The sequence below is a fragment of the Harpia harpyja genome, chromosome 2 (genome assembly GCF_026419915.1).
Source record: "Harpia harpyja isolate bHarHar1 chromosome 2, bHarHar1 primary haplotype, whole genome shotgun sequence".
Classification (NCBI taxonomy): domain Eukaryota; kingdom Metazoa; phylum Chordata; class Aves; order Accipitriformes; family Accipitridae; genus Harpia; species Harpia harpyja.
In genome coordinates, this window is record NC_068941.1 from 5,916,359 (window position 1) to 5,931,188 (window position 14,830).

A 14,830-nucleotide genomic window follows, 5' to 3' on the forward strand; every position below is an offset into this window, starting at 1 on the left:
TGAAGAAGGAATAAAGAAATATATGAAGCTCTATTTATATTTTACAGCATTTCCCAGAGGTGCAAGATTATTGAACAAGCAGTGTTATTTACTAGATCTAGTCTTCTGAGATGCCCACAAAGGATTCCTTTTATATCGCCTGATCTGTAGTTTTAAGAGAATAAATCTTTTAATAGCATAGCATGCTAACTATTAGTTGGCACAGAAAGAGTAATCGTTGTCATTAGTTAGAACTTGTTTGAATGAAACAGAATGTGATATGCTAGAGCAAAACAAAGCATCATAACTCAATATGGAAGGCAAAAGTAATTATTAGGTTTTGTCTTGGTCTGAAACTGCACACCTGCAAATGGAACGGTAATGATACAAGTTTCCGTCCTTCTGCACAGCTTGGTGGGAAAGCAGGGAAGTGGGTAGCAACACACCATCCCCTGCAGCTGGGCCAGCGCCAAGGTGAAATCCCTCAAAATGGCACTTGGGTATCATTTTCTCCTTGTAGCCAGAGAAACCAGAGCATCAGCTTACGCATCTGTCCCAGCACTGTGGCTGCGTAGCCGTTGTCAACAAACTCCCAGGAATGCCCCTGGAGTAGGAGAGAGCGGCTGGTAGGTTGGCATCACATACTGTAAGCCACCTCTCATAGGGATCCCTGTTGTGCAAAGTGGTCCAAGATCCGTCCTTCTCAGGGAAATGTAAATGTGGCCCTTGCAGCATCACGCTCCTGTTAGTTACACAGGCTGCTAGCTTAGCCTGTAAAGACCTTTTGGAGCTGAAAGCAAGAGTAAGTAGTTCTCAGGTCAGATCAGGTGAATTAGGCCCTAGATCAGCAATATTTTGTTGTTCTATGAAGCACTGGATTGTAGTTTGCTAATTTTACATAGGTAGTGATTTTACTAGGAATTTGTACAGTATCGACAGGAGAGGAAAAACTTTTGCTCAGATTTTCCTGGAAGATAGTCTCAGCTGATCTGTAGTATTTTTGATGCCACATAGACGTAAAGGAGACCTTTTCTACAATATAAAGTTGTATATTAGAGTATGTATTTGGTTACACTAAGGAACAATTTGGTTACACTTCTTTACAAGATTTAGTCATTTATGTTTTAAACCAGCATTTGATCATCTTTCTTTTTGTTCTAAATAATTAACCATAAAGTACTTGACATAAAAAAGTACCTGTAAAATGGGAACTAAGGTCTCTGATATATTTTTCCCTTCATTGGCGGTTTCATATGCTGGAAATTATTTATGATGATACGTCCAATCAATTTTTCAGCCTCCACTCCAACATTCTTAAAATTATAGTGATATTCCTTTCAGGGAAAGAATAATAGATATTTTCCCCGAACTAGCAATCTTTTCAAGTTCTCTTGCTTTTTCTTCCAGGGCAGTGCTGTAGTTGTTGGCAGGTAAGGAGTTGCCAGGAGGTGAACTGACATTATAAATGTCAGAGGTCAACCCATGTGTAGGAAAGAAAGAGGCTGTCAAGAAAACAAGTTAACCTTTTTTATGGAAACCCTCTGATTGTATCTTTGTTGAGAACAACGTAGTTATATGGCTGGTCTGTTCCCACTTTGAGAACTGAAATCAAAAAGAAAACTTGAAAAAGTTATACATTTGGCAAAATGCTTATTATTGGTTGCCTAAAGGGGAGGGTTTGGGTTTTTTTTTTTCCAATCTCAGTCCTATCTGGAAAGAGTGTATCCTAATGACTTGGTGGTGTATATCTTCTAATTTTATTTGAGTCAGACAAACCGAAGCTCTCAGCTTACTTTATAAGCCAAGAGGTGTCACCAAATGACGCTATTAATAAAACACATTTTCTGTGTCCATTCAGTGCAAGTAGTCTGTAGTGTTGCAGTTGGGTGTTCAAAAATAGATGTTCAGTAGCTTTGAACATTTTATATCAAAGGAAGCCAGTGTTTTAAATACTCTAAAACAAAAGAATACAGCTGTAGATTCCAGCTTTTCATTCTTTTCTTTTTCCTTTTTTAAATTGAAGGCTGGAATTCCTTTATGAAAGACTGACTTCAGTTTCTGAACTAATTTCAGAATTATGGCCATGATAAGCCTTTTTCTTTTTAAAGTGGCTTACATCAAGTTTTACTTTAAATAGAAATTGCCCATTCATGACATTAGCAGATTTATTTATAAAGAGAGTCATGTTTCTAATTTTTTGATGGAAATTGGTCTGGAGAATTTATCTTGGGAGAGTTCTGTTTTAAAAAAAAAAACTTTCTGAAAAAAATCACTGCTAGAGAGGCAAGGGTTTGCAGATTTTAGTGTAAGAACAGACTGTGCTTCGTCAGTGAAAAACTACTTTGAAAATGGATAATTTTGCAAAATGGAGGTTTCAGTCTTCAGCCCTTCCTTAGCCCCCGAGAGACCATCCTTGCAGTCTGTGTGTTACTGCTCCGCTCATCAGCATGGTTTACGTGCATCCGAACATGCCCTTCCCGTGAGAAACCTTCACAGCAAACACTGCTTCCATTGGGAGTGTGAGAGTGCAGTTGGAGCAAGGGATGTAGCAGGGGGGATTTATCTGAGTAGCAATTTCACAGTAAGGTGTTGGAAGAGCAGAATACAAGCAGCCTTACAACTGATGGGATATTGAGCTATTTTTGTTTTATTTGGGAGTATTTTATGTGCAATTATTTGAAAGTACTCAATCAGGTTTCAGATTTTGTTTGTTTCTGCGTGTGATTTGACTACCTGCCCAGTGCTTGCAGAACAGCTTTGTATAAGAGATGAGCTACTTATCCTATAAAACTTGCAGTTGGAGCAACAAGATTTAAATCACAGAAAGACAGGTCAGCTATCTTCTTGGTCTCTGACTTCTTTACTCTTTCACAAAAACAGAATTCACATTTTTAATATTGTATTTGTATTCCACTTGAAGTAAAACTGTGGGTAAAACTGGGTTGTTTTTGCTGTATTCTCCATTAAGTAAATTTACATAAAGATTATGTAAATATTGTACAACCACAGGGCAGGATTGCATATCCTAGTTCACACAGAGCTCATAGTACCTATTCCACAATTTTCTTCATTGCGTTGAGTTGACTTGAGAAAGAGGATGTAATTCAACGAAGAGCAAGGACAGTAACATCTATGCAAATGTGATCAAAGTCTTGCAGCTCTAAATAAGAGCAAAATGCAAATTAAATTTATATTATCTGTGGTTACACTGCCACCTAGTGATACAAAGAGTTAATGTCCACTTTCTTTATTTTGTTTTCTAAGATTAGCATCTTCATGACCCATTTGTCTAATTATGGAAACGACCGCCTGGGGTTATACACCTTTGTGAATCTGGCCAACTTTGTTCATACCTGGACAAACCTGAAACTGCAAACTCTTCCTCCGGTTCAGCTGGCTCACAAGTATTTTGAGCTATTCCCTGAGCAAAAGGACCCTCTCTGGCAGGTAGGCAGGCCTGCTGATGAAGAGATCAGAAAAAAAATCATCTTGATGGTGGCTTTTGTGAAGTTCTTTGTTTCAGTTTCTTGTAGAGAAAAGCAGTAATATTTTTAGATTTACTAATTGGTTCCATAAAACAGCTTAGTGAAGGTTCAGTGTACGTGATTGTTTTCCCTGTTGCTTAATTCTCCATTGAAAGGTTGTGAAATTAATACATATTAAGATGTGTAATTAAAATTACCTTTAAGTCATTTTATTTGTGACTTTACTTGCTTTTAGAAATGTGGGAAGTGCAGGAAAGGCATTATGTTATTTCTCTTCTCCGTTTGGAATTAACAGGAATGAAGCATCTGACAGAGAGATGTATATGCATATTTTAGCAATTGGCCATTAAAGAAATGAACTTTCCTCCAAGTGCGTGAGGAGAAGGGGGCATCCAAAAAGAGAAAAGAGCATTAAGACCAAGGATACCTTAACGCTAAAACTGACTAGCCAAGTAGAAATAGATTTAGATAGATTAGAAAGTGATTCACAAAGGGCTGAGAACTGCCCAAGCAAGAAGTTTACCAGCACTTAATACATTGATGTTATCAGCTCTGCTGCTTGATTATCCCACTCTCATAAGTGAGCAAACTGAAAAGAAATGTGAAGACCTGCTAAGGCTGAAGCCTGCACTGACCTTGCAGTTGACACGTCTTCAGCCCATCACCCAGCGCTAAGAGCACAGACCCTGAGGAGAAACTACTGCACCAAGGGGTGAATGTGTCATGTTCTTTTGCACATGCTTGGTGACCAATTCAGTGACCAATTCAACCAATTCAGTGGAACCTCTGAGTGCTGTAGGTACATGTGTCCCAACAGTGATAATATGTAGCCCAAATATCATTCTGTTGAAGTGACTTGGTAGAAATATTATAAGGAGCAAACTTTACTAAATCAAACATAAAAATGTGTTTAAGCTTGCATACTCAGATGTTTTCTAGCATTGGATACTGAATTGCCAACTTAGAAATTGAGTATGAAATTGCAAATTTGGACTTAATTATACATCTTGAAATTCACGCTGTTATTGAATAAAACATTGAAGTAGGGGAAAAAATGTCAAGAACTTTGCATAATGTTAGGAGAGAATGAATTTTAAAAATGGAAATTAGCCTGTAGCCAAATGACTTGAAAAATTAGGATTACTTAGAAAAGACATAGGTAAGTTACAGTGGCTACCATATACTGAATGTGGTGTCTTTTGTCTATAATACATGTGAATCTGAATACAGGTATATTTTTTTAAGCCTAAAAGATTGGTAATTCCTTTCATCTCAGTGCAGTACTGCCAAACAACAATGTCAAAAACTGTTTGCAAGTAGCATTTCTAAAACAGACTTAAACTGTTTCAGCTGTAAAGCAGCAAATGAAAAAACAAGATTCAATATTATGTACTGATTTGAATTGGAGGATCAGAATATGTATTTATGAATGGAAAGCCTTAAATTGTAATTAATTTACACTTTTAGTTTAAAAAATACAGCATGTATAGGGTGGTAGCTGTTACAGTAATGTAAAAGAAAAAGTCAGTAATTGGATAACTCATTAGCAATTTCAAGTCTTCCTAACTTGTATGTAATTGATCAATTGATTTTGAATTATTCCCACATCTTAAGTATGTGGGATCAAATTTGTCTTTGGCATAATTCCGCTGAACATATTGACATTTCATAGGAGAAATTATCTTGTCTCAGGGTCTGTTAGACAGCTGGGGCAACTCTATATATGTAGAATGAAAACCACATTTCTTCAACATACTTGCCTCATCAAAAAAACCCCCAAACACTTAAGAGGTACCGTTTCTGGCCTGGTTACATGGCAAATACTTTTCAGAATCACTGAAATAGTTCTTTAATACATAACATGGTTTTCTGTCATAAGGGGAAATAATAGTTTCTGGTAAGAATATCTGTACATTGGTGAAAAATTGGGAATTTATATAAACATAATTTGAGAACCTTATCAGGTGTGATTACCAGTGAAATTCTTAGTTGTTCTTCTCTGTTTTAGAATCCCTGCGATGACAAACGGCACAGAGATATCTGGTCTAAAGAAAAAACCTGTGATCGATTACCAAAATTCTTGGTTGTAGGACCCCAGAAAACTGGTGAGATTTTATTGTATTTCAACAAGATAGGCTACGTGTAAGTTCAAATAATTATACCGATTAATCACTTTTTACTTAGACTGCTGTGTAGAGATCTTGATCATCTAGCAGCATTTTTTTATTTTCAGATACCATCCAAATGTAGTTTAATAATGTAAGTTACAACAACAGACAGTACACATATTGAAAATGCAGGGTTCAGGCGTGTGTCAGATTTTTTTGGCTTTCTGTCAAAATGAGTAACATTTTGATAAAGAGGTCAACAAGATAGACAAGATCTTGGCAAAGCAGAAGGAGGAAAGGACAGCTGTTTTTCAAATGGTGTAGATTCTTAACTGCAAGTTCTCGTCTGTCCTGCGTCTTGTTTATAGAAACTTGTTATTTCATGGCATTTATTTCAAATCAAGAAGTTCCTAATGGACAGTTTGAAATGTAAGGTTGCAGTAGTTTATAAGTTTACTTAATGGTTAATTTTCTCCCCTGTAATCAGAAAATTGCATATGTGCTTCCTTTTATCTTCACCAATCCCCAATAGCTACTGAGTGCAAGATTTTTAATTTTTTTTGTGACAGTCTCAGAAAAACCAATAATTATTTTTAAAACACAGTTATTAAAAGTGTGAAAAGCAGATTTCAGCATTGGCACTCCAGTTTCTGTGTTAACTATTTATATTTCTTTAACCGTCTTCAATTTAAAAGCCCAGAAAGTAAGATTCTTAGGTGACATAAATTGGCATTCCCTCACTGAAACGAAATGGAATACAGCTGGTGTAGTCCATCTGCGGGTAGACCCCCCCCAAAATGTGTGTGTATATCTTTTTTTTTAATCTTGGACTTTTATCCTATTTGCAGGTACCACAGCCTTGTATTTGTTCCTGATCATGCATCCTTCCATCATTAGTAACTCCCCCAGCCCAAAAACCTTTGAGGAGGTACAGTTCTTTAATAGAAATAACTACCACAGGGGGATTGATTGGTAAGATGGGTTATTAGTATAAATTTAAAAGTTTATATATTGTGAACAATACAAAAATGACATTACTGTTGGTAATGGTAACTGTTTATATGTAGAGTGAGATAAAAATGTAACCTTCAGTGTCCTTCTAAAATGATAAATAAATGCAAGTGAATAACAATCTTACTACAGAATATCGTAAGTGCGCTGACTTTTGTGAGGCTTTCATGTAAATATCCATGTATTAATATATGCAAAACAGTAACAAAATATGTATTTCTCATTACACATGCCTTTGAAGTTGGGACAGTAATGGTTGTTAGTTGGATATATGGAGGCGAAAATTATGTTCCTGTTGGAAATCTCATTTCTTAAGAGAAAAATGGTAGTATCAGGGAGAGGCATTTTTTCCTTCAAATAGGATTTAGAAATAGTGATCAGGTAAAAGGAGGGCAGGGAAAGCCTCTCAAAATATTTTCAAAGATCAGGTGATTAGGAGAACGTTAGTGTCTCCATAGGGTTAGTAAGTGGTGCTAAAAAAGTATGTGTCACCACTGCCATGTTCACTATGGCTACTGGGGAATCACCGGACATAGCTACTCCCAGAAGGTCATTCTTGATTTCTCTTACTTTCAGAAAGTGCTGCAGTATAAAGCACCACAAGATGAAAAGCAGTAACATGCTGTAGTGGCTGGGGAGCAGCAATAAAAGATTATCTGCCGGATAACTCTCTCTGACTGAAGGTCTGATAGTGTAGTTTAATGCTGGCATGTAATGAGCTTACCAAATGGTAATTAGATACAAGGTCTCTCCTCATTAGTCCATTAATTGGCTAGGATCCTTTCAAGGCAAGACTATTCACAACTAACAATCAGTTCAATTCCTTTTATGGTTGTGGAGATACAACTTTTTCCCAGAGCTGACTCTGACTTAGTCTTTGTCCGAGCTTACATTTAGACCAAGGCCAACTACAGAAGCAGGAAAGGGTTCTTTCAGCCCTCGGCACAAGACATATAGATGTGTATATTGTAGTCTCCCAGTAGAGATAAACAGAACAGTAAGGTGAGAACTGATCTTTCTGTTCTTGAAATGGAGAAGTCTAAATAGACCAGCCATGTATTTCTTTATGTAAGTAAGCATTGTTACAGATTTCTCAGACAAGTTTCTCTAAAGCCCTCTCAGCTTTGCCCTTGTCGAGTTTAGTAATTGTCTCATGAATGAGGTACTGAGCAAGAGTTCTGCAGTCGGTGTTCAGCAGAAATGCTGAGCCTGAACTTTCTAACCTCTTGATATCCCACCTGGTCCAATCTCTTTACCATTTTTCACTAGCACCACATCAACTTCTGCTTTTTTTTTTCAAATTTGCCATGATATCTAAAGAATCAATTAAATTTTTTCCCAAAATTTGGTGTAGTGTCATATTTAATGTTAAGTGTTTCCTTATAAGGTTGTAGTCCTCATTGCCTTGTATTTACTCAGCCTACTACCAGGACTTCAGTACAACAGCATAATGACACCATACATGATCTAGAGCAGATTTGCCTGTAGTGCCTATTGCCTCTTTCAAAGCTGGCCTTTTTCTTTGCTGTTGGTATATTGGTATAGCTTCATCATTTTCATCAAGTCAGCCCTCATATTTTTGGGAAATAGAGTCCGTTGTTCAATGAAACAGTATCATACTCTCAGGTATTTGTGTTAGCATTAGGCAGATATAAACACTTAATAAACTAGCAGGGCAGTGACAGCCTTGCATTCTGTTCTGTTTGGTTGTCCTCTTATTTCAGCTTTTTTATGTACAATCTGAATGTGAGTCTAGTAATAGCTATGTGGCTTTGTAGCAGAATTTTTGAATGCAGCTTTGAGCATATTACGCAGGGACCTGCCCATCCATCAGCCCTTCACATGACATCATTTAGGTCTCTGATACAAGGAAATCTACGAGCTACTACTCTTAAGAGCATGAATGAATCCACAACTATTATTCCTTATCTAATGCATAGAAAATTGTCAGCTGAAGGCCAGCCCGCTTTTGCACAATTCTGACGATAGGTATCCATTCATGTGCCAAAGAAGCACAAAACAACTTAGCAATGTTTGCTTTTGTGTACATAAAAGTTGCTCATAAGAATTAACTTCTTGGAATCAGGTGTCAGAGAGTTTAGTTTCTTTAAACCACTGTAGATTCCTTCCTTTTCTCTAAATACCTTGTAATCAGTGCCTGCATGCTAATCATCATCTTGTGAGATCCATGTCCTAAAGAAAACTGCGTGTGCGTCAGTCAGTTCCATCCTACCAAGTCTTCTGGCCTTGACTGCAATGGTCACAATTTCAAAGCCAACAAGAGCACGCCACTTGTATTAGAAGTAAGCCCACTTCTATGAATAGAGCAAAGTCTAAACTGGAAGAAATTTCAGTCCTTAAGCATGATCTTCAGAAGAGGTTGTTTTAAATGGCATTTATGTTATCAATACAGAGTTTAACTGAAAAATCAAGATGACCAACATTTCCCATTTATTCTTTTCCCCAACAATAATGAAAAGTGGTCTGAGGACCATGGATAAAGAAGTCTTCATGTGACATAGGAGATTGCTGGAAATTAACTGCAACTTCATAATGGATGAGGAAGGCTCACAAAGAAAACTAAAAGGAATACAACCCATGTTTCCACAAAAATGTGACTCCGAACAATAAGTGAAAGATGCTGTCACTGCTTAGAAACCTTTTACCAGATAAGCTGTGGGGGATTTTTTCAGTGCATCTTCTCCACAAAGATGAGCTCTTTTCTCTTTTGGGTAAAAGCAGTTCTGATACTGAATATTTTTTTCTTATGGTATGGCACTGTAATTGAAGTCAGCAAAAGGCCATATTTGGAAAACTCATTTTTACTTTTGACTTTGACAGGAGTTTGTTCTGACTGAAAAGTGAGAATTCACTAATTTTAAGAAGATACATGAGTATCGTAACATTTTCATCCAGTTACCAAAAAATAGCTGCAATGTTTAGTTATAAGTAGTGAGAAGAAGAAAGCTAGTACCAAGTAAAATACGATCAAAAATAGAATGTAAACTTCTGTTTGCTTTTATTTGGCATTTAGACTATTATTTTAATTGATTATTCTAGAATAAAATACACTTAACAGATCCTTTGTGTGACTTTTAAGTAATTCTGAGAATGATGTTACTTTCCTAGGTACATGGATTTCTTCCCCACTCCTTCTAATGTCACCACTGACTTCCTCTTTGAGAAAAGTGCCAACTATTTCCATTCTGAGGAAGCTCCTAAGCGAGCAGCTTCCCTCATACCCAAGGCCAAGATCATCACCATCCTCATCGACCCATCTGATCGGGCCTATTCCTGGTACCAGGTATGCACTCTGAAGAACACAGGCAGGCACTAATCAACGTTTCCACCTTGAATCCTCTCTGTATATCCTTTCAGTATATGTGTATATAAAGGGTGTGCATAATACAAGCTTTTATTCGTCAGTCAGTGCACCATATATGATCACCCATACACTGAGGTATCTGTCAATGTAACCCTGAAAGGGTTAAAATACCAGAAACCACCTTTTCAAAATCTGCCTGTAATATAAGCATGTAAAAATACTTACTTCCTTGATTTTTTTGTAATCAGCACGTAAAAAAATTAGTTTATAGACATAGTTATCTAGTTCATGCTCAAAATACAAGATATACCAAGAAACTTTTGTTCTTCTGGTCTGCAAATTTCAACAGGAATTTGGCAAAATAAAGATATTAAAAAAAAAAAAGATAAAATTCTAAAGAGAACAAAGTTCTTAGAACTTCTATGACATATTTTATGTTATTTTTTGATGAGAAGTAATCACAGCCCTGAGTCTGATCCCATAGCTTACCCTGCTTTGGACAGGAGGCTTGACTAGAAACCGAGATCCCTTCTGACCTAAATTATCTAATGATCCTCATAAATACCTTTCTTCAAATTTGCCTTTCTGAGTATTTACCTTATGTAAGCTAGAAAAAGAAAATATGAAACTGCTTGAAGCAGAGCTTCTTAGCATTTGTGTTTATTATGCCCGATTCATTTGTACAAAACCTGCCACTCAGTTTATTGAAAATAAATGTTTATACATTCTGTTTTGTTATTGCTATTATCAGTCCAGCTTCTGATTTCTTTTGACACAAACAATATTTATTGATACAAACAATGTTTATCCCAGCATTTTCAATGAATTAATACAGATGATGATTTCTTAAGTAACTTTTAACATAAATAATCACTCATGACAAGGTCAGTAAGGCCAGGTCAGTAAGACCAACCAGTTTTGTCTTATTTTTTCAACTTTTGTGGTCTGTAAAGTTCCAGCAATGTAACTTCTTTTACAGCATCAGCGATCACATGAAGATCCTGCAGCTCTAAAATTCAGCTTCTATCAGGTGATCACAGCTGGACCTCGAGCCCCATCTGAGCTTAGAGCTCTCCAAAAGAGATGCCTAGCACCTGGATGGTATGCTACCCATATTGAAAGATGGCTAACTTACTTCCCACCTTATCAGGTGAATAAGACTGTAACTTGACATCCTAATCTTACATATATAATATCCTAAAAGATTACCTTTGTAAAAGTCTTCCCTATTGAATACTGATCCTCAGGGATATCCTAGATATACTAGAGCATGTCTGAAGACATTGATTGTAATTTTTCATAGCCATGTTCTAAGTAGTTGGTTGTCATTGCTAGGGATGTCATGTCTTAGCATATTACAGCTGGGAGCTTCTTCTGCAAAATAAATCAGAACAATAATCTGGAAGCTCAAGAAACATCACTGGTGCTCCTTCAACTCTCTTGTACCTTGAACTGCCTTTATCTTACAGCTGGTTTTCATTTGCTCACACTTTCATCACTCTGTCTGGCTCTTTGTCAATAATGTTGAGGAAAAGAGAAACAGGCATGCAGTGCTTTGTGGTCTCTTTAATATCAGATGGTCCATCAGGGTTCCCAAAAGAAAAATTTGAAGGAAAATAAAGGGAAGCTGCTCAATAGTATTTCTGTCTACTCTGAGTGGTAGCAAGTATCAGCGAGCATCAAAGGATGGCAGCTGGGATATTGCCCTCCCTGCATGAATTGAGAAGAGTTTTGGTGTCTGAATGCTTTGGGGTGTAAAAAATACCTTTTCTGTCTGAAATGGGGATTACCACATGGAAATGGATGTGATCTAGTGGTTTTGTAACACCTTAATATTTAAATGCATCCGTGTCTTCACCCACTTCTTGGTCCTTTCATGCAGTAATGTCCCACGGTGCCAACCTCCTTAGGCTATGATTGTAGTAGTAAATAAAGCTGTACCTGTGCAAGAGTTCACACACTGTCCATACTGCTTGATTTTTAACACACTTCTGGCACAGTTTGGACCCATAGCAAAAAGCATCTTGCCAAGCAGTTCCAGAGCACATTTAGATAACAAGAACGATTACCATTGGGGATTGTAGACACTACCAATTTGGTTTTGCAGGTGAGAGAGTTTAGCAACATGGATCCAGGTCATGCTGTGCCATTTGGCCTCAAGACCAGAAAGCTGTCTCTGATTTGTTTTAGTTAGCAATATAGATAAAGCCTTGGTGTACCTCAGTGTGTTTGCCATCTCAGGCATCACCAGTTTTTTAGGTGAATTCATGTTTTGCCTAACATGACTTTTCTGTAACTGTCAAAGCACTGGGTCTCTTTTGCACACTTTGGTTTTGCAAGTTCCTCACACATTGCTGCCCATAACGGTGCATCCACATATCGGAGCCTCTAATTGGGACTCATTCATGTGCTGAAACAGTTTGGCGTGTTGGTGTTCCTAATCATCTACATTTGGTATCTATCACTGATCCTGAATCCTCCATGTATTCTTTGTGTTAAGAGCAGTTTCTCTGTGTGTCTTTGAGCCTCAAAGGGTGTGTGTTTATGGACCCGCAGGTTTCAGTACAGGTCACACATGAGCAACCTGAAAATTGGATCTCCCTGTAAGCTTCTGTTGGCATATAACATACAAATCATTAGCCTCCTTCTGGCCCTGTATAAGATCAAGCCTCAAAAGATGCACATCCTAAGCCCTGAACATCATGTGATATACAAGACCAGGCAGACAATATCACATGATCAGTATTTCCTTGGCAGATTTATTTCTGGAATGGATTTTTCTGACATTAGCGGTGTGTCTGGCACTACTCCCCACCCAACATTTAAAGATTACTTTAGTTGAGGGAGGTTGGCTGCAATCTGAACCTTCTGTTTATCCAGGACTCGCTTAGCTGAGACAAGTTGGCTGGAGTCTGCACCTTCTGTTTTCCCAGGGTGTGCCAAGGAAGGTCTGATGCATCTAGTTGGTTTTAGTCTCCACATACTCTCTTTTGGGCCAGCCTTGCAGACTTCATGAGATACACAATACTGTAATATCATGATACTCACATGAAATTCTCTACGTTATGTTTTCATTAGCTTTCCTCCAAAAGTAACCCATGAATATTGAACAATATGCATTGTCATTCAGATTTTTGCCAGATTTTACATCCCACAGTGATAGCGAAGAACCAGCCCTGGTAGCCTTATGTTTTCTCTGTAAAAGTACTAGGGATTAACTTGCATTGCAAAAGCAACGATATACAGTAGGCCATATCCAAACTAGTTAACAAGTTCAAGGAACTGCTGAAGCATAGAACAGTTACATAAGGCAGACCTAAAATCAGCTTAGCTTGAAAGTATAGCCTTATCTAAAAAAATGAGAGCCTTCCTTCACCAAAAGAGCTCTCACCCAGACTAGCTGAGGCTATCTATAATTTTTAATGCTGTATAAATTTGGGGGTCTCTACACATGTGACTGAATTGAGGTCTTAATGTCTGTTATGAAGTCAGCAGGCATTCAGTAAGTGGTAGAAGTAGCAACAGGAATAGGCAAGGTTCCCCTTTTCATTAGAAGAGTGCTAACAGCACGCTTGTCTTACATGGTAAGAATTTGCAAATCTCAGAGTACTTGCAAATTTGGGGTTCAGGTGTTTAGAATTTTGATTGACTTAGTTTGTCATACAAAAAGTCCTCTTTTGTCTGGCCACCAAGACAGATCTCTGGAAGTTCAGGAAGCTCATGTCTCTTAAGTTAATTTCCCGCCTACAACTCATTGCTTCAATGCAGTCATACAGAAGAAAAGAAGACCTAGCATGACAAGCTCTCCCATGAACCAAAAGATATGCTCATGCACCAGCCCTATAGGAAATCAAGCTGATTTTGCAACAGCCATCGTTAAATGGCTAGTCTGAAGCTGAAGGACTCGAGCTGTTTCTAAGCTGTTCTTTTCTCCAAACTGTCTCTCTTGCTCCTCTCCCTCCATGGTGACTTTTAGACACTATATATATATATACACACACACACGATACATTGTGGGAGAGCAGGGACTTAAACAATCTCCTCAGCTGTCAGCAGTATTACAGTAAAATGACCCATATGCTGTAAAGTGACTCAGAATACTTCATCTGTAGTGTTTTCATTATATATGAAGCTACCTACTTTGTAAAAATTACACTATTTAAATTTTCCACCTTGCTAATACATGAAATGCCTTACATTTCAAGGGATTTCATGAAATTGCATCTTCCTGAGATCAGGATATGAATAAATCAGTACAAGTAAGGAAAAATTTTGCCTCAGTTCCTTATAAACTCCCTGAAGGTTGAGAGCGCGCATTTTTTGTTACCTGCTCCCTGGGAATATCAGGAATTTGAATTAATTTCCACTTGTAAATCTTTTTCTTGCATGTCTTTTTTGGGGTGGCAGAAGTGGGAATGGCACAGATATTTATCTCTACGTGTTTTTTAAATAGTGAAGGAAAAAAACCTCACTCTCTTTCAGGTGGAAATATCCCCCATTTGGGATGTTTTTTGACCTCTCTGCTATGAAGCACTTAAGGCTTGTTTTCAAAGCTTATGTCTTAGGAAAGCAGTGAGTTCATTTTTGGACTCAGGCAGTCACTGTGTATCTGATTGCAAAGACTTATGGAATGAGCTACTGCTTTCTGAACAGCCTGATACCTGCACTAATCCGCATCTCTAAGTCTGCCTGCTATATATGGCTAATTGCAAGACTGATCTTTCAAAAGAAAAGACATTTTCTCCCTTTTGATTATGCTCTGAAACCTCATAGTCTTGCAAACCTCTTAGTTTCATCCAGTCCTGGAAGGAATTCATATGATTTTAGCCTCTCTGCTTGCATGGAAAAGTGAAAACAAGCTTCAGCACTGCTTGCAGAAGGAGATTGTTGAACCATCTGCGAATCTATTTACCCTCTGCTTT

The 14,830-nt window shown here is 37.6% G+C and overlaps 1 protein-coding gene across 3 annotated transcripts in view; it reads left to right on the forward strand.

Moving 5' to 3' along the window:
• The window catches only part of LOC128153979 (bifunctional heparan sulfate N-deacetylase/N-sulfotransferase 3), a 538,027-nt gene that overhangs the window by 516,070 nt on the left and 7,127 nt on the right, over nucleotides 1-14,830 (forward strand). For all 3 annotated transcript variants that reach the window (XM_052813981.1, XM_052813977.1, XM_052813987.1), the window contains 5 exons: nucleotides 3,244-3,426; nucleotides 5,473-5,569; nucleotides 6,421-6,544; nucleotides 9,713-9,887; nucleotides 10,888-11,058. In XM_052813981.1, the coding sequence (XP_052669941.1) occupies nucleotides 3,244-3,426; nucleotides 5,473-5,569; nucleotides 6,421-6,544; nucleotides 9,713-9,887; nucleotides 10,888-11,058 (750 nt within the window). The remainder of the gene's footprint in view (nucleotides 1-3,243; nucleotides 3,427-5,472; nucleotides 5,570-6,420; nucleotides 6,545-9,712; nucleotides 9,888-10,887; nucleotides 11,059-14,830) is intronic.